We start from the raw sequence: 19261 nt of genomic DNA, 5'->3' as shown, positions 1-19261 counted from the left end.
TATTGTTGTATGTAAAGTAAATAAGGTTTTTTAAATGTTTAAGGAGTTTCATTTAAAATTAAATTAAAATGCAGAGCCCTCTGGATCGATGGCCAGGACCTGGGCAGTGTGAGTGCCACTGAAAATCAGCTCGCGTGCCGCCTTTGGCACGCATGCCATAGGTTGCCTACCCCGTTCTAACCTTTAACATAACATTTGTTTTTTTGTTAACTTCATATCGGCAAATATCAGAGTGACTTATCTTCTATAGACAACGTTGGCTAAACTATGGGAGCGGGAGAGGTAAACCAAATAAAATTGGCTGCAACCAGCTATTAAAGGGCTCCTGTGGCAATCAAGAAGGGCTCTGAATCACAGCTGTGAACATTATGAAATCAACCAGAGAAAATGAAGCTGGCTTTGGGAAAGGAGTGACATGTTTACAAAATATCATGCTGGAACTGTGTTCCATCACAATTAAAGTTTTAAAAATATTTTTCCTTGATGATAAATATGGACTCTTGGAGACAAAATATGAGACTAATCTAAATTTGTATAATTTATATAATCTTCTACCTCTCTCTCCACCCCCCTCAGTACACACACCACCATTTTAGGACTCGCTGATACCTCCTTATATAATAAATCATTTCAGAATTTGTCCCTTAATGTTTGAAAAATGCCAGCCAGGAAGTTATTAATTAGCCCTAAATATACACTAAATGGAAAGAAAGAACACCAAAGTCATGGAGATTAGCGTACACCAGTAATGATACGATTACACTTAGAGGAAAGCATACCCATTATTGTGGCAAAATTTCCACTAGTCTACTACTGATAGTCTCAAAAAACATCTTTTCACCAAAACTCAACGTGGATCATGAAGGTCTGGTCTTCTATCACTGTGGGGAATTTACAGGCTAGTCGCCATTATATTTGTGGGAGCTATTCTCCATTATATTTGTGGGAGCTGCCTATTTCAGTTTCTGTGCAGCAGTGAAGAAAGAGAAGCCAATGCATTCTGCTATCCCAGTAAGTGGATGAGTGATGATATTTTTAAGGACTGTAAGAATGGGGAAAAACTCCCGAGAGAAAAATTAGGGTGTGCATGAAAGGACCCGAGCGAAAAGGACATTCCTTGCATATGTCCTTAAGGAAAACAGTAGCCATTCTGTGACCTCCTGTGGGACCCCGAGAAGTTGGACAAGGAGAGGAGGTAAGTCCATCTCACAAGGAAAAGGATCTGAATTATTTCACGCCATGCTCCCTGCTGCTGTGTCTGGGCTGAGCAGGGACCAATCGCACAGAATACGTGTTGAGCGGCAGCCACTAGCGACTACCTGGCATCAGAAAGGTGGCAGTAACTGGCATCTGTCAGGCAGCTGTGGCCTTGCAGGTAAAACAGCTTGTGGGATGGGCTTGTTTTACAGCCTTCTCAACAACTTCAGCATGGACTTTGCCTACATGTTGGCCAGGAGCAGGCATTTCTTCGTCCTGGTTGCCACGGTGGAAATCATTCCTTCTCCCAAGATTCAGGAGACTCCAGTGAAACTTTCCTGCTTGCTCTACAAGCTGTGGGATTCAGGGGGAGCGGCAGGGAGGCTTTGAAAATCTTAACCTCTAGTTCCATGCCACTGATTCTGGCCAGGTGTCAAGGAAGGAAGCTTCACTGAGGACTGCTCAACTGTCTTGCTGTGGAGCTGGGTTTCTGTGGCCTGCTGTCCATCTGCCATTTCTCAGAGGTGAGGAGAGATTACGTCCTTCAGACCCTCTTCTGAAAGCCAAAAGATTTTCTAAGTTCAGCAGTTTTGAGCCGAAAAGTCTTGAAGCCACTGAAGAAGCCACATGTTTAGTTAAGAACACTTCAAAAATCTTGTGAAAGCTCTGCTTCAAAGAGAGACTTGAATTCTGCTGTATGTACTGCTTGGAGGGCAAAAAATTCTGTGGAGATCTTCTGGAGGGGCATCCTTAAAGCCAAGCTCAGAGCAAAGATCTTGGATGCCTCCAGTTGCCATACAGAAGGGGTTTGCCCATTATGAAGACTGGCTGACACGAAGGGAACTGAGAAACATCCATTTCTAAACGCCACATGGTCCAAGTTAAAACTAACATGTTGTTTGGAGGTGAGATATGTATGTTATTGGAGATAGATGTGGGTAAGGATTAAGGGTATGTAGGAGACTGAATTAAATTTGGATTTCTGTCTCCCTACTTATTTATTTTTACTGAAGTGTCTCAGGGCTCTCCTAGAGAATCAACAATGAGTTGACATAAGTAAATAAGGTTTGTATTCAACTACTTTATGAAATCCTTGCCGTGCTCCATTATTTATGCAAATTATTTTTTTTAAATTATATTTACCTAACCTTTTCATCTTAACAATTTTAGTTGAATCAACCTAACTGCAAGACCATGTGTTTTTCAGATGCCGAATAATCCATTTAAAAGACATTCTTCCTTCTCGGTGTTAAAAATGTGTGCTCATTGTTTCTTTATGATGTATAAAGGAGAATAGAAAGTTTTTTAATTTGTTCCTTCTCTTTTATACTACAAATTCTTGTTTATGCTAGTTTTCATGGAAGACTATGGATGACTGATAAAATTACTTCAGAAAAAAACCAAGAGAGTGAAACTATTAATTCAGAGGAGAGGTAACTTTTACTCAGACTTTTAAGAACTTGTTTTTTCTTGACATCCATCCAACTGAATAATCAGTTGGGAGACTCTCTCTTTAACAAAGTTTCATTCCCACACTGCCTTTCAGTTAAGAAATGAGAAAGCTCACAATCCTCCAGCAAAATCAACTTACAAAAGACAAAAAAAACAAAAACAAAAACCAGCCATTTTTTTTTAAATAGCCAAAAATTTCAGTCCCTTTTTAAACATCAAAAAAGCAGCAAAAAGGACACTAACCAGATTTTTAATTGCCAGTCCTCTTTAATCTCCTGGTGTTTCTAATACAAAATATCAGAGCTCTTCAGTGAGAAAAAGAAAAGAAAGAATTACATTATCTTTTGCACTGAGACCCAACTATGTCACAATTGGTATGATCAGGACTTGGTTAAATAGCAGAGGAGCTGATACCAGATGCATTTGCATCATGAGTCTCAATGACTATGGAATGGAACTATACACAGGCAGATTGGTAGGGACTGGGGGTGGTAGAAGGTATGAAGAGTGGTGAAGTACTGGAATGGGTTACCTAGGGAGGTGGTGGAATCCCCTTCCTTAGAGGTTTTTAAGGTCAGGCTAGACAAAGCCCTGGCTGGGATGATTTAGTTGGGAATTGGTCCTGCTTTGAGCAGGGGGTTGGACTAGATGACCTCCTGAGGTCCCTTCTAACCCTGATATTCTATGATTCTAAGAAATGTAATTTATCTGGGCAAAATTGTCATTACAAGTAACCAGCTCAGGCACAAATTCTTGCCTGCTCTTTATCATGGTGACTCAGATTGATGATAGTAAAACTAATGATAATTTACTCTCTTATCAACAAAGAATTATTTGCTGTAGGCAAGTAGAATTTTTCAAGGCTGATTTAATTACTGTCAGGTTAAAAATTCACATTGGTCACAAGTTATCTACTTAATCTCCATTGCTTCTTTCCCAATAAAGGAATATCACAAATAACAGCATCTTAAATTACAACAGTGGCTTTTATTCTTGGAAGCGCACACAGAGGACATTGAAATTTAAGCGCACAAAGGGGCATGTTAATGCAGATGTATTACCTCATCATGCTTCTGAACTGCCAGCTAACAAGAGAAATACTATCAAGATTCTGTTTCATATCGCACAGCTAGAACAATCCCAGATACCATCATTTAGAAGGACACTAAAAATGAACCAGTGCTTGCCATAGTAGGTGAAATAATTATTGCTGGCTAGCCAGACCAGAATATTCATGATTTTCTACATTTTCCATATACACCTCTACCCTGTTATAACGCCACCCGATATAACATGAATTCGGATATAACGCGGTAAAGCAGTGCTCCGGGGGGGCGGGCGGGGCTGCACGCTCCAGAGGAACAAAGCAAGTTCGATATAACGCGGTTTCACCTATAACACGGTAAGATTTTTTGGCTCCCGAAGACAGCGTTATATCGAGGTAGAGGTGTATCTGAATGCCTCTTACTTATCTGCTGGGGATGTCTTATCTGTTATTATACTCCCAAGAGAGATTACAAAGATCTTAGACACAAGGGTCACATAGGTATAGGAAAAATAAAGGACCTTATTATGGCTCTAGGTGGTCTAGAAATGACAAATTGAGATGACATGAAAAACGAGTAACCAAGAAATTAGGAGGTCACATACATTTGTGGACTTTCAGGGCATAGTACAAGGCTCATCAGTTTGCTCAAATCCCTTACTTAAAGAGAGATTTGAATTGAGAGTGTCCTTTTAAGGATTTGTTAGGGGGTGAATAAGGGGAAATTAATTACTTGAAATTCTGTTTCTCAGAAGACAATATTCTGAGAGGCTCCTGGGCTTTTGCTTCTTAGTGCGAGACTGGTGGAATACCCTTGGATCTTAAACAATTTACATAAGCACAAGCCCAGGCCCCTACTGGCTGTTGCATGCCAACTCCTGCCAGGATAAATGCTGTCCTCTAAAAGTGCTAGTCAGTGTCTTTGGTTTCAAAGGAGATGAAGCTCCCAGGATAAGCCAATGCAAAATGATTTATCATGACTAAAAAAAATACATCCCAAAGAAAAATGTACCTGGATAATGGAAAGAGTGACTAATCCAAAAAAGAACTGGACATTAACTCTTGTTATCCTCATAATAGGATTAAAAAATAAACAAGAGTTTTGGAAAGAATATTATCCCACAGGGTTTATCTAAACGGTAAATGGAACGAAAATAAGGTTCAAGTCACAACTATACTTACTTATAGTGCAAGTGTGTGCATGGATACTTTTATTTTCTATTTTTACATAATTTATGTCAATTTTTATGGACAGTAGGGCACTTTTTCCAAAATAAGAATATGCACATATGGACTTGCACTGATATAATTAAAGATGTGACCTACAACTGATGTAGTTATTTTGGTTCCTTTTACTATGTAGATGAGCCCTCAAACTTTGGGGGCATAAACTACCCTTTAAATATTGGGGGACAGGTGGAAACTTTACTTGGTGCCAGATTATCCCACATCTTCCTACTGCAAGGTTTCTTCCTGTGAAGCACTGGTCACTGTCAAAAGTAGGATATTAGACTAGACAGACCATTGGTCTGATCTAGTCAGACAATTTCTATGCTCCCTTTGTCCGTTTCATGCAGAATCCCAAGGACCTTTCAACAATTAATGCATAGAGAAGGGCATCACTGGGATGAGCAAGTGGGCATAGGAGAAACACTAGCAGGACAGGAACCCCAGCACTACCTTGCAGAGGAATCTCAGAGGAGACTCTAGCACACCTATTGCTTGTATAATCTGGTGTCAGACAGATCAAGCATTAGGCCCTGAAACTTACTTGACAAGCTTGCATCACTACTACCAAAGGAAATTCCATGTTAGAGATTAAAATTCACAGAAATGATTTAAAAGGAACTTTCATCAGCTTGTCAAAACTACATTAAGACTGCATGACATAGGGGTTTTTTTTATGAGAAGTTTTAAAAGTATCAAACCTTGCATGAATCTGATGCCAAGGGGCTGCAGAGACGCTGGCCTATCTTCCAGTAGTTCATGATATGTAAATAAGCTGCCTAATATCCCTGGCTCCCACTTTGCCACTTCCTTCATGGTGAACATTCTTTAAGAGCTGAGAAAGTGCTGCTGGACCTAAAAGCCATGAGCAAGAATTCTGGCAAATGGCATCTTTAGAGAATGGAGGGTTGTCAACTGATGCTGTCTATATCATAGGAAGTAGGATTTGTTGATTTTGATTATGTAAACATGATGAGATTTTTGCATACAAGGCACGTGTTTACACATTTAAGTAAAAATAATATGAATAAGCTTCAATATTAAAGACTATTTTGTTAATTTTTATTATACTTAATAAAAACTGCAGGTAGTCAAACTAAAAGGAGGAAGGACAACATCTGAACAGACAAGCAAGGAGATCAATTTTTAAAAGAAGATATTCATTACCAAGATAAATTCTGGGGGAAGGATAAAACAAAAGAATACTGTTTATTCGAATGGTGTGTTGTTAAGTGATCAAGCAGTGAGTATTAACAGGATCAACATTACTGGGTAACTACTTTAGAGGTACAGCTACAATACTTCTGACATTACAGTATTAAACAAGTCATCTCAGCTGGTGCAATCAAATCTATACCCAGGCCTTTTGGTGTCACTGGCAACCATGCTGTCACCATCATCCATGTGAAACACTCACTCAAGGGATGATCAACTGTTCTTAGAGCCTCTACCAGTCTCAGATTCCCACTGACCCCTGAACTCAGTGTACTTGTGAAAGAGACCTTTACAGTCTTGGTAGCTTTCCCGAAATTTTGGAAATTTTCCCGAAAAGCTGAGGTTCTTCAGCTCTGCAAGAGCAGTTTTACTGGGAAAGGGTCCTTTGCTTTCATGTAAAAACTCTTAGGACAGACAATTCCATATATTTACCTGCTGAAGCAGGTCTTTGGGAAGTCTGGGGTCAGTAGCCTCTGGAAAACATCTTTTCCTAAAGGAGAAAGAAGAAAGTAAGTATTACTCTCCTGCTGGGGGAGAGATACTTCAGAGGGTGAAAATGTTGCAGGGTACAAACACCCCTTTCTCTCCAAGAAGAGTTTCAAAGGCACTTACCTCTCAGGGATTCAAACTGAATCTCTGAGGGAAGATACTACAGAACTAAAACATTTTGTTAGAACAGAAAGACACCTCTCTCATTGTATGGGTGAAATTCCGCAGATAGCTTGCAGCAGACAGACAAAACCAGTTTCAGTCCAATTCCTAGCTAACAGGGCATCCACATTGCATAAGCCATTGTAATTGACATCCTTGCTGGCTACCTCAGCAGACAGGCCAAGGATTCAACTGGTTACTGAGGCTGAACTTCCCACTCACCCCTCTACATACTGCCCCCACCCAGTGCAGAGTTGAAGCGTGTTGGGTAGACAGGGTGGGGAAGAACTCAGTCACTGCCTGTATATTACCTATTCTGTGGGTAAACAGGAATTCAATGTGGATAAACAAGACTTTATCAAGAAGATAGAAAGCAATTTTAAGAATGAGGAAAATATCTGAAATTCCTCCTTTAAAAAGCCACTCCCACATTCCCAAACTATATTACTTACTAGTAATAATTTCTATGAATATGCTGTCCTCACGAATCCACAAACTGTGTTGAGAGACACTTGGAACAATTTTAAAAGCAGTCAGCTAACTTGGGGTGTCCTGGTTCATTGCCTAATGATCACAGACTGAATCCCTAGTTTCTATTGACCTGCTCAACGTAGACACTATGGAGAAGCAAAGAAGTAGAGAGAATGGGTGTTTGTGGAGGCAATATTTTCAGAGAATACTGGTTGGTTATAAGTAACCTACTTTTCTGCCATGCAAAACTGCCTTCACAGATTCTTAATGGAAAGGAAACTTGACAAGGCTGATTCCCCACTCTGGCACTTTGAGTGCAGAAGGTGGGGGCCGGCAAGGATTCTAAATATTAATACTGGCCACTCCAGGCTGGTATTAAACTCCCAAGGTTGCAGCTTTTATCTGACCTTGGATGGGTAGATGCTACCACCACCCAAGTGCAAAACCCCTTTGAGAGCCCAGGAAGGAGCACTTGGGAATTCCTTCCTGTGGGGTACCCTCAAGCCCTTTCATCCTCCCTCCAGGGAAGAGCTGAGGAAGAAAAAAAGAAAGGAAATCAGCTGTTGCCACCAGCTAATTAAACATGTATCTTAGGATACAAAATCCAATCCTGTTCTTAAAAACAGTAAATTTTATTAAAAACAAAAAGGAAGAAAATACATTTGAAAACTCAGGCTATTGCTAGATTTAAAAAACCCACAAGAATGAAGCACAGAGAATAACCTTCTTGAGGTCCAGCTTACAGGTTACAAGCAAAACAAAAGCATTTGGGGTTAGCACAGGAGTCCACAAGCCATAAAGAAATAAAAAGAAATAACCCTAATCACGTCTTCCTAGACATTTCCTGATCTACTTACATATCTAGGGGTTTCTAGGTATGAGTCAGATGATTTTTCATACCTGGCCCCAAGCTTCTTACAGCATAGTTCCAGCCCTGTTTCTGCTTCTCCCGAGAACAATACACAAACAGAGGGGAAGTTTTTTCCCCCATTTTAAAAATTATAGCCTTCCCATTGGCTCTTTTGGTCAGGTGTCCATTCCCTTCCTTTTACCTACGCAGGGGGACGTTTTAACCCTTTACAGGTAAAGCAAGTAGAGAAAACTACTAAGAGGGATTTTATAGCTAACTGGCTGGATGGATGTTCATAAAAGGGAGCTATTTCCCCACCACCACCACCTTTCATTTATCACAGAACTGTAACTCAGCCTCCCTGAAACACGTGTCTAGCCTCAGCACTAAATTATCTTAACTGGTCGTTTCCACTATTTATGTAAAAATATTACTTCCACATTTTTGAAAACGTCTTTATTGAAATGAGCAATACAAAGACTATATAATGTCAAGTGTTTCTTTGATTTGACAAGCTATGGGCCAAAACCTGCAAACACTACCAATATAGTGTCAGCACTACTGTTACAGTAGTTCCATGAAACTCAATAGAAATACACAGGCTAATAGGGCCAAGAGCCAGTAGTGGTTATAAGGGGCATGCCCTGTCAAAGTCAAAAGTTGAGTGTGAGCAAGGACCCTGGCTCTTTGAGCTCCACTGGCTGGGAACCTAGTTTCTCAGAACAGCTGACATCTAAAATCATCCAAGCTGGAGTTCTGAGCTGTACCATTTTAGGCATCAGCATTCTCTAATTAATGTTTATTGACTGGACTGAGAGATCAAAACAAAGAACCCCACAGACCACATTTTCTTTTTTCAAAAAAACAAACCAACCACTTATGTGTTTAGATCCAAATTTCATTCATAAACAGGGAAAAGAGGCAAGAAGGGAGCAGAACAATATACAGTGTATGCGGGGGAGAGAAAAGAACAGAATAGGTGGCAGGGTGGCCAAGTAAATGCAGTGGTGCTAAAGGCCAGGCTCATACCAGGACCTGGGGGCCCAAAGCGGGTGGGGGAGTGCCTGGATTCACACCAGAATGTAGGGGCACACAAGGGCCATAGAGGTGTGTGCGCGGCAGGGCCTGCCCCAGGAGCAGGCACTAAAGGGGATGTGTTTGGTAGGGGAGGGGTGGCCGGGCTCGCCAGACACCCCGGGGTGTGTGTGTTTGGTGGGGGGACTCACCAGGCGTGTGTTTGGTGGGGGAGGGGTGGCGGGGCTCGCCAGGCGCTCCGGGGTGTGTGTTTGGTGGAGGATGGGGGGGCCGGGCTCGCCAGGTGCAGGGGCGTTTCGTGGGGAGGGTGGCCAGGCTCGCCAGGCGCCCTGGGGTGTGTTTGGTGGAGGATGGGGCCGGGCTCGCCAGGCGCCCCAGGGGTGTTCGTTGGGGAGGGGTGGCGGGGCTCGCCAGGCGCCCGGGGTGTGTGTTTGGTGGTGGATGGGGGGGCCGGGCTCGCCAGGTGCCGGGGCGTTCGTGGGAGGGTGGCGGGGCTCGCCAGGCGCTCTGGGGTGTGTGTTTGGTGGAGGATGGGGCCGGGCTCGCCAGGTGCCGGGGCGTTTAGTGGAGGGTGGCCAGGCTCGCCAGGCGCCTGGGGTGTTTCGTGGGGAGTCGCCAGGCACCGTGTGTGTTTGGTGGGTGATGGGGGGGCGCGCAGTCGCCCCGGGTGTTTGCCAGGCGCCCTGGGGAGGTGTGTGTGTTTGGTGGGGATGGGGCGGGCTCATTAGTCCCCGGCGGGGTGTTTGGTGGGGAGGGTGGCGGGCTGTGGCGCCCCAGCGGGTGTTTAGTGGAGGATGGGGCGGGGCTCACTGGCGCCTGCCGGGTGTTTAGTGGAGGATGGGGGGCGGGGCTCGCCCGGCGCCCAGTGTGTGTGTTTAGTCGGGGAGGGGTGGCAGGCTCGCCAGGCGCCGGGTGTGTGTGTTTGGTGGGGATGGGGTGGCGGGGGTGTGTTTGGTGGGGATGGGGTGGCTCGCCAGGCGCCCGGGAGGTGTGTGTGTGTTTCGGGAGGGTGTGGCGGCTCACCAGGCGCCCGGGGAGGTGTGTGCGTTTGGTGGGGATGGGGTGGCGGGGCTCGCCAGGCGCCCCGGGCGGGGTGTGTGTGTTTGGTGGGGATGGGGTGGCAGGGCGCCAGGCGCCCGGTGTTTGGTGGGGAGGTGGCGGGGCTCGCCAGGCGCCCGGGGTGTTTGTTGGGGAGGGGTGGCGGGGCTCGCCAGGCGCCCCGGGGGTGGGGGGTCATAGAATCATAGAATCTCAGGGTTGGAAGGGACCTCAGGAGGTCATCTAGTCCAACCCCCTGCTCAAAGCAGGACCAAACCCAACTAAATCATCCCAGCCAGGGCTTTGTCAAGCCTGACCTTAAAAACCTCTAAGGAAGGAGATTCCACCACCTCCCTAGGTAACCCATTCCAGTGCTTCACCACCCTCCTAGTGAAAAAGTTTTTCCTAATATCCAACCTAAACCTCCCCCTCTGCAACTTGAGACCATTACTCCTTGTTCTGTCATCTGCCACCACTGAGAACAGTCTAGATCCATCCTCTTTGGAACCCCCTTTCAGGTAGTTGAAAGCAGCTATCAAATCCCCCCTCATTCTTCTCTTCTGCAGACTAAACAATCCCAGTTCCCTCAGCCTCTCCTCAGAAGTCATGTGCTCCAGCCCCCTAATCATTTTTGTTGCCCTCCGCTGGACTCTTTCCAATTTATCCACATCCTTCTTGTAGTGTGGGGCCCAAAACTGGACACAGTACTCCAGATGAGGCCTCACCAGTGCTGAGTAGAGGGGAATGATCACGTCCCTCGATCTGCTGGAAATGCCTCTACTTATACAACCCAAAATGCCATTAGCCTTCTTGGCAACAAGGGCACACTGTTGACTCATTCAGCTTTTCGTCCACCGTAACCCCTAGGTCCTTTTCTGCAGAACTGCTACCCAGCCATTCGGTCCCTAGTCTGTAGCAGTGCATGGGATTCTTCCGTCCTAAGTGCAGGACTCTGCACTTGTCCTTGTTGAACCTCATCATATTTCTTTTGGCCCAATCCTCTAATTTGTCTAGGTCCCTCTGTATCCTATCCCTACCCTCCAGCGTATCAACCACTCCTCCCAGTTTAGTGTCATCTGCAAACTTGCTAAGGGTGCAGTCCACACCATCCTCCAGATCATTAATGAAGATATTGAACAAAACCGGCCCCAGCACCGACCCTTGGGGCACTCCACTTGATACCGGCTGCCAAATAGACATGGAACCATTGATCACTACCCGTTGAGCCCGACCATCTAGCCAGTTTTCTATCCACCTTACCGTCCATTCATCCAGCCCAGACTTCTTTAACTTGCTGGCAAGAATACTGTGGGAGACTGTATCAAAAGCTTTGCTAAAGTGCAGAAATAGTACATTCACTGCTTTCCCCTCATCCACAGAGCCGGTTATCTTGTCATAGAAGGCAATTAGGTTAGTCAGGCATGACTTGCCCTTGGTGAATCCATGCTGACTGTTCCTGATCACTTTCCCCTCCTTTAAGTGGTTCAGGATTGATTCCTTGAGGACCTGTTCCATGATTTTTCCAGGGACTGAGGTGAGACTGACTGGCCTGTAGTTCCCTGGATCTTCCTTCTTCCCTTTTTTAAAGATGGGCACTACATTAGCTTTTTTCCAGTCATCCGGGACCTCCCCCAATCGCCATGATTTTTCAAAGATAATGGCCAATGGCTCTGCAATCTCATCAGCCAACTCCTTTAGCACCCTCGGATGCAGTGCATCCGGCCCCATGGACTTGTGCTCGTCCAGCTTTCCTAAATAGCCCCGAACTACTTCTTTCTCCACATAGAGCTGGTCACCTCCTCCCCATACCGTGCTGCAGAGTGCAGCTGTCTGGGAGCTGACCTCCTCTGTGAAGACAGAGGCAAAAAAAGCATTGAGTACACTAGCTTTCTCCACATCCTCTGTCACTAGGTTCCCTCCCTCATTCAGCAAGGGGTCCACACTTTCCTTGACTTTCTTCCTGTTGCTAATATACCTAAAGAAACCCTTCTTGTTACTCCTAACATCTCCGGCTAGCTGCAACTCCAAGTGTGATTTGGCCTTCCTGATTTCACTCCTGCATGCCTGAACAATACTTTTATACTCCTCCCTGGTTATTTGTCCAATCTCCCACTTCTTGTAAGCTGTTTTTTTGTGTTTAAGACGAGCAAGGATTTCACTGTTAAGCCAAGCTGGTCGCCTGCCATATTTACTTTTCTTCCTACAGATCGGGATGGTATGTTCCTGCAACCTCAATAAGGTTTCTTTGAAATACAGCCAGTTTTCCTCGACTCCTTTCCCCGTCATGTTGTTTGGTGGGGGAGGGGTGGCGGGGCTCACCAGGCATCCCAGGGGTGTGTGTGTTTGGTGGGGAGGGGTGGCGGGGCTCGCCAGGCGCCCAGGGAGGGGTGTGTGTTTGGTGGGGATGGGGTGGCGGGGCTCGCCAGGCGCCCCGGGGAGTGGTGCGTTTTTGGTGGGGGATGGGGTGGCAGGGCTCGCCAGGCGCCCGGGCTGTGTGTGTTTGGTGGGGAGGGTGGCGGGCTCGCCAGGCGCCCGGGGGTGTTTGGTGGAGGATGGGGTGGCGGGCTCGCCAGGCGCCCGGTGTGTGTGTGTGTGTTTGGTGGGGAGGGTGGCAGGGCTCGCCAGGCGCCCGGGAGGGTGTGTGTTTGGTGGGGATGGGGGCGGGCTCGCCAGGCGCCCAGGAGGGTGTGTGTTTGGTGGGGATGGGGTGGCGGGGCTCGCCAGGCGCCCGGGGTGTGTGTGTGTTTGGTGGGGAGGGGTGGCGGGCTCGCCAGGCGCCCGGTGTGTGTGTGTTTGGTGGGGAGGGTGGCGGGGCTCGCCAGGCGCCCGGGGTGTGTGTGTTTGGTGGGGATGGGGTGGCGGGCTCGCCAGGCGCCCGGGTGTGTTTGGTGGGGATGGGGTGGCGGCTCGCCAGGCGCCCCGGGGGGGGTGTGTGTGTTTGGTGGGGATGGGGTGGCGGGGCCAGGCGCCCGGTGTGTGTTTGGTGGGGATGGGGTGGCAGGGCTCGCCAGGCGCCCTGGGGTGTGTGTGTGTGTGTGTTTGGTGGGGATGGGGTGGTGGGGCTCGCCAGGAGCCCCGGGGGGGTGTTTGGTGGGGGATGGGGTGGCAGGGCTCGCCAGGCGCCCCGGGGGTGTGTGTGTGTTTGGTGGGGGAGGGGTGGCGGGGCTCGCCAGGCGCTCCGGGGGGGTGTGTTTGGTGGGGAGGGGTGGTGGGGCTCGCCAGGCGCCCGGGGTGTGTTTGGTGGGGAGGGTGGCGGGGCTCGCCAGGTGCCCGGGGGTGTGTGTTTGGTGGGGAGGGGTGGCTGTGTGTGCCAGGCGCCCGGTGTTTGGTGGGGAGGGTGGCGGGGCTCGCCAGGCGCCTGTTTGGTGGGGAGGGTGGCGGGGCTCGCCAGGGTGTGTGTGTTTGCTGGGAGGGTGGCGGGGGAGGGTGGGGGGCTCGCTGCGCCCCCGTGTGTGTGTGTTTGGTGGGGAGGGTGTTTGGTGGGGAGGGGTGTGTTTGGTGGGGAGGGTGGCGGCTCGCGTGTTTGGTGGGGAGGGTGGCGGTGGGGTGGGTGGTGGGGAGGGTGGAGGCTCGCTGGCGCGCCCGGGGTGTGTTTGGTGGGGAGGTGGCGGGGCTCGCCAGGCGCCCGGGGTGTGTTTGGTGGGGAGGTGGCGGTTTGGTGGGGAGGTGGCGGGGCTCGCCAGGTGTGTGTGTTTGGTGGGGAGGGTGGCGGGGCTCGCCAGGCGCCCGGTGTGTGTGTGTTTGGTGGGGAGGGTGGCGGGGCTCGCCAGGCGCGTGTGTTTGGTGGGGAGTGTTTGGTGGGGAGGTGGCGGGGCTCACCAGGCGCCCGGGTGTGTGTGTTTGGTGGGGGAGGGGTGGCGGGGCTCGCCAGGCGCCCCGAGCGGGGTGTTTAGTGGAGGATGGGGGGGCGGGGCTCACCAGGCGCCCCGGGGTGTGTGTTTGGTGGGGATGGGGTGGCGGGGCTCGCCAGGCGCCCGGGGTGTGTGTTTGGTGGGGATGGGGTGGTGGCTCGCCAGGCGCCCGGTGTGTGTTTGGTGGGGAGGGGTGGCGGGCTCGCCAGGCGCCCGGGAGGTGTGTGTGTTTGGTGGGGATGGGGTGGCGGGCTCGCCAGGCGCCCGGTGTGTGTGTTTGGTGGGGATGGGGTGGCGGGGCTCGCCAGGCGCCCGGGTGTGTGTTTGGTGGGGATGGGGTGGCGGGGCTCGCCAGGCGCCCGGGGTGTGTTTGGTGGGGATGGTGTGTGTTTGGTGGGGATGGGGTGGCGGGGCTCAGGCGCCCGGGTGTGTGTTTGGTGGGGATGGGGTGGCGGGGCTCGCCAGGCGCCCGGGTGTGTGTTTGGTGGGGATGGGGTGGCGGGGCTCGCCAGGCGCCCGGGGTGTGTGTGTTTGGGGATGGGGTGGCGGGCTCGCCAGGCGCCCGGGGTGTGTGTGTTTGGTGGGGATGGGGTGTGTGTTTGGTGGGGATGGGGTGGCGGGGCTCGCCAGGCGCCCGGGTGTGTTTGGTGGGGATGGGGTGGCGGGGCTCGCCAGGCGCCCGGGAGTGTGTGTTTGGTGGGGATGGGGTGGCGGGGCTCGCCAGGCGCCCGGTGTGTGTTTGGTGGGGGAGGGGTGGCGGGGCTCGCCAGGCGCTCCGGGGTGTGTGCGTGTGTTTGGTGGGGATGGGGTGGCGGGGCTCGCCAGGCGCCCGGGGTGTGTTTGGTGGGGATGGGGTGGCGGGCTCGTGTGTGTGTTTGGTGGGGAGGGTGTGGGGGCTCGCCAGGCGCCCGGGTGTGTGTGTTTGGTGGGGATGGGGTGGCGGGCTCGCCAGGCGCCCGGGTGTGTGTGTTTGGTGGGGATGGGGTGGCGGGGCTCGCCAGGCGCCCGGGGTGTTTGGTGGGGATGGGGTGGCGGGGCTCGCCAGGCGCCTGTGTGTGTTTGGTGGGGGAGGGGTGGCGGGGCTCGCCATGCGCCCCGGGGGGGTGTGTGTGTTTGGTGGGGAGGGGTGGTGGGGCTCGCAGGCGCCTGGGTGTGTTTGGTGGGGATGGGGTGGCGGGGCTCGCCAGGCGCCCGGGTGTGTGTTTGGTGGGGATGGGGTGGCGGGGCTCGCCAGGCGCCCGGGTGTGTGTTTGGTGGGGATGGGGTGGCGGGCTCGCCAGGCGCCCCGGGGTGTGTTTGGTGGGGATGGGGTGGCGGGCTCGCCAGGCGCCCGGGGTGTGTTTGGTGGGGATGGGGTGGCGGGGCTCGCAGGCGCCCTGGGGTGTGTTTGGTGGGGAGGGTGGCGGGGCTCGCCAGGCGCCCCGGGGTGTGTGTGTTTGGTGGGGAGGGTGGCGGGCTCGCCAGGCACCCCGGGGTGTGTTTGGTGGGGAGGGGTGGCGGGGCTCGCCAGGCACCCCGGGGTGTGTGTTTGGTGGGGAGGGTGGCGGGGCTCGCCAGGCGCCCCGGGGTGTGTGTGTGTGTTTGGTGGGGGAGGGGTGGCGGGGCTCGCCAGGCACCCCGGGGGGGGGTGTTTGGTGGGAGATGGGGTGGCGGGGCTCGCCAGGCGCCCCGGGGGGGTGTGTGTGTTTGGGGGGTGAGGGGTGGCGGGGCACGCCAGGCGCCCGGGGTGTGTGTGGTGGTGGAGGGGTGGCGGGGCTCGCCAGGCGCTCTGGGGTGGGTTTGGTGGAGGATGGGGGGGCGGGGCTCGCCCGGCGCCCCGGGGGCGTTTGGTGGGGAGGCGGGTGTGTGGCCAGGCTCGCTCAGGGGCAGGGTCCGGCCTGTCGGGCAGGGGTCGGTACCTGTCTCCGCTCCTGGCGCAGCCGAGGCCTCCCCGCGGCCGGAGTCCGGCCCCGCCCGCACCGTGTGCGTGAGGCGCCCCTGGCGCATGCGCGGCGGCGGCGGGAGCGGGCGGGTCCCGGCGGCCCGGTGACGTGTCTGCGCCACAGCCCGGCCCGGGGAAGCGGCGTCGCCTGCGACTTGGCCCCGGCAGCGGCGTCCGGCGGCCGTGCCCCCCTGAGCCCGCCCGCCCGCATCATGTTCAACGTGGAGAGCCTGGAGCGCGCCGAGCTCGGGGAGAGTTTGCTCACCTGGGTGAGTCACCGGCGAGCCCGGCCCGGCGAGCCCCGAGCCCCCGCGGCCTGCGGCACCGCCCTCCCAGGCACTGCCCAGTGTCTCGGCTCCGCACCACGGGCCGGGGCTCAGTCTCCGTGTCCGGCCCCCTCCCTCACCGGGTGGGTGTCAGCCTCCGTGTCCGCCCTCCGCCCCCACCGGGTGGGTGTCTGCCTCCGTGTCCGCCCTCCGCCCCCGCAGGGGGTGTCAGCCTCCGTGTCCGGCCCCCGCCCCCACCGGGTGGGTGTCAGCCTCCGTGTCCGCCCCCCCCCCGCGGGGGGTGTCAGCTTCCGTGTCTGGCCCCCTCCCTCCGCCCCCCCAGGGGGTGTCAGCCTCTGTGTCCGGGCCCCCCCTTCATGTTCCCTCCATCGCTGTGGGGTTTCAGTGCCCGGACGTCAGATTTCCCCCCATGTCCTCTAGTGGGGTGTCAGTGCCTGGATCTCCTGGCCTGGGGCCTCAGTGTCTTCTTTAGGTCTTCCCTCCCAGTTGTCCCTACAAGGTGTTTCTGAGCCAACATTATCCTTGTCTCTTAATCTTCCCCCAGTTCCCCCTCTGACTTCTTCCCCCTCTCACCCCCCAGTCACCCCTCCAACTTCTTCTTCTCCCACCCCCATCACTGTCCAGGCAGAAGTGTCTCCTCTCCATTTGGTCGTACCCCACCCACCATGATGTATTTCTATGTTCGTGCTTCCACCCACCCACCCAGTGGGGCCTCACGTTACCAGGACCAGGACCTCACACCCTCCAATATAACACCAACACTCATCACCCCCCACCACTCTGTCTGTTTTCACTGTCTGTGCTAAGAAATCCAATCCTATCAACATATGGAAATAGATCTAACCAACCTTAACTGTGTCCTGTATTGACACCATGAGGAAAAACAAAGAATACCCCACAGTATAATTTAAAATCACGTTAATTTAATCTGGCGCAGCACATTCTAAAAGATTCAAGTTAAGGTTGTTTCGGTGTTTTAATTGTGCATTTCTGTGTTTGGATTTCTCAATTTCCTAGGTTTGTAATGCTTAGTTTTGGTGTAGCTGTGATAGCTCTGTAACGTGTGTTTTACTGTTAGTTACTGGTACATACTCTCAATCTTAACTGCAATTAAACATAATTTTTATCTGGAAATGGTGGTGTTTTTTTTTAATTAAAGATGTTATGCCTGAACACTAAATAAGAAACTCAAAAACACATGCTACCATGTGATATCTCCAGTGAGTTGAATATCAACCTTAAAATTACATTTTTATTTTAACTTCTGTGACCTGATTCACCAGTATGTTCTGATTGTGGTGTTGCTCTGGAACTTCATAAAGCAGCTAGCATTCACTTAAAATGAGTTTACAGGTGCTTTGCCTAACCGGAACAGCACAAAGTAGCAGGAGTGCACTGGTGAATCTGACCTTTAATTTGCAGGTGATTTATTGGTTTAAACTGGAATTATAGACTGATTGTTTGGTTTGTATTTTGTCATTTTAATTCTTTGCACACATATAGGCAAAACTACAAGGTAAACTTCCAGCATATGAAACTGTCATAGCTGAAAAAGAAGATATTATTCACGTCTTAAAAATTTTGGTTGTGCAACTCTGGAGTCAGACTGGGCAGCAAGGGGGTGTAAAATAGGTGAGAGGGGATTACTGGGGATGTGGGGAAATGGCAGAAAAGAGTTCTCCCAGGAAGTTAAAGTGGATAAGCAGGGCTATATAGGGAGTAGAGGGATTTAGTGGCATGGTAGTGAGGGGAGGCCGGGGCTGTGGTGCAGGACAGTTAAGTGTAGTGGTGTGTTTTTGGAAAACCAGGGGTATACACTTGGTAGGAATCTGGATTGGATAGCCCAGGCAGTCTTTCTTCCTTGACCTCTTCACATCTCTGCTAGTACACATGGCCATTTTTTCTCCCTTTGGCTCTCCACAGTGCTGTTTTCTGTGGTTGGGGGGACCTGAGGGAGTGCAGGGATTCAGGAGGAGCTAGTTGGAATGTGGGGGGGAAGCAGGTATGTGCATGAACTTGGGGAAAGAAAGGTTGTGTGTGGGGGTGGGAACCATGTTAAGAATACCAGTTCTATGAAAAAGGGAGGGCCTGAGATGGGGTGGTGGATGGAGACCAGTCTCAGAGTGTTTCTGTACTTTAAGGGCTCCCCTGTGCTCCTACTTCAGCTGCCCTGGTAGTGCTACTATGGTGCATGGTGGAGCTAAAGCAGCAGTGCCACAGAGGAGCATTTCAAGCATTGATGCCTACTAGCATAGGGCCATTGAACCTTAAACAGCAATGGCATTTGGAGACCAGCAATCTACCAGTGAGAACTCTTGCTATGACTCATCTTCCCTAAGAGGAAGTTGTCTGATATCATGGTTGCCCCAGCTAACAGTGACCTGAGCTGTTGACCACTGTTTTTGAGCAACAGTCCACAGCCATAATCCTTGATCCTACAACTCCAAGGATGCAGGTGGAGCTTTAAGCCCCACTGTGTGAGGGGGCCACGTCGAGGGAGAACACAGTATTCTGCAAGCCAAACGTTTCATGGACCAAGTGTATAAATATCCCTGCTGGAGCAGTCACACAACCAAGAAAGGGAAAAAAAGTTTTTGTTAACAGAACTATTTGCAAATAGCGGTTAAATAGCATGGTAGTTAGAACATTTTGTGTGTTAGTCTATAAGGTGCCACAGGACTCTTTGTTGCTTTGTTTATATTTGTGATTCTTAGTCGGATGTGCAGTTTTCTATGCTGTTTAACAGTTTTAATATTTTTTGTATCAAGAGGGTTTTGAAACTGACTCAGGATTTAGAGTACCTCATCTACATTATGGCCCCAACTGGTTTTAAAATATGTTTAGTTGAGCTGGTTTAAAAAATAGAATTTTGTGTAAGGGTGTATGGGTTTTCAAAACAGACCATGGAGTTTGTTGATCCCCTGGTGAAACAATTTTTTAGAAGTGTTTGAGTCAGTTGCTGTCATTGCCTGACTTTTTTCCAAAGCCCCATAGCTATTCTTGGGAGGTGAGGTTGCTCAT

At 50.9% G+C, this 19261-nt stretch overlaps 2 protein-coding genes across 12 annotated transcripts in view; one reads left to right on the top strand and one right to left on the bottom strand.

Annotated features, from left to right (window-relative positions):
• The window catches only part of RNF170 (ring finger protein 170), a 44765-nt gene extending 28472 nt beyond the window's left edge, over nucleotides 1-16293 (bottom strand). The window contains exons 1-2 of one of the 7 annotated variants that reach the window (XM_039545695.1): nucleotides 16219-16293; nucleotides 6569-6626 (exon numbers count right to left, since the gene is read on the bottom strand). Coding sequence is in view for 2 of the 7 variants with exons in the window: in XM_039545691.1 (XP_039401625.1) it covers nucleotides 6569-6626; nucleotides 15931-16018 (146 nt within the window). In the remaining 5 variants the exon portion in view is untranslated. Of the gene's footprint in view, nucleotides 1-2892; nucleotides 2955-6568; nucleotides 6627-15930; nucleotides 16090-16218 lie in introns of those variants that run through there. The other 6 variants (XM_039545697.1, XM_039545691.1, XM_039545690.1 and 3 more) reach the window with 6 other exon arrangements.
• Nucleotides 16085-19261, top strand: part of HOOK3 (hook microtubule tethering protein 3) — a 127882-nt gene continuing 124705 nt past the window's right edge. For 4 of the 5 annotated variants that reach the window (XM_039545685.1, XM_039545688.1, XM_039545684.1 and 1 more), the window contains exon 1: nucleotides 16085-16222. In XM_039545685.1, the coding sequence (XP_039401619.1) occupies nucleotides 16166-16222 (57 nt within the window). In that variant the 5' untranslated portion in view covers nucleotides 16085-16165. The remainder of the gene's footprint in view (nucleotides 16223-19261) is intronic. The other variant, XM_039545689.1, reaches the window with a different exon arrangement.

Source organism: Mauremys reevesii, linkage group 6 (genome assembly GCF_016161935.1).
Source record: "Mauremys reevesii isolate NIE-2019 linkage group 6, ASM1616193v1, whole genome shotgun sequence".
Classification (NCBI taxonomy): domain Eukaryota; kingdom Metazoa; phylum Chordata; order Testudines; family Geoemydidae; genus Mauremys; species Mauremys reevesii.
This window is presented reverse-complemented; position numbering and strand designations above follow the sequence as displayed.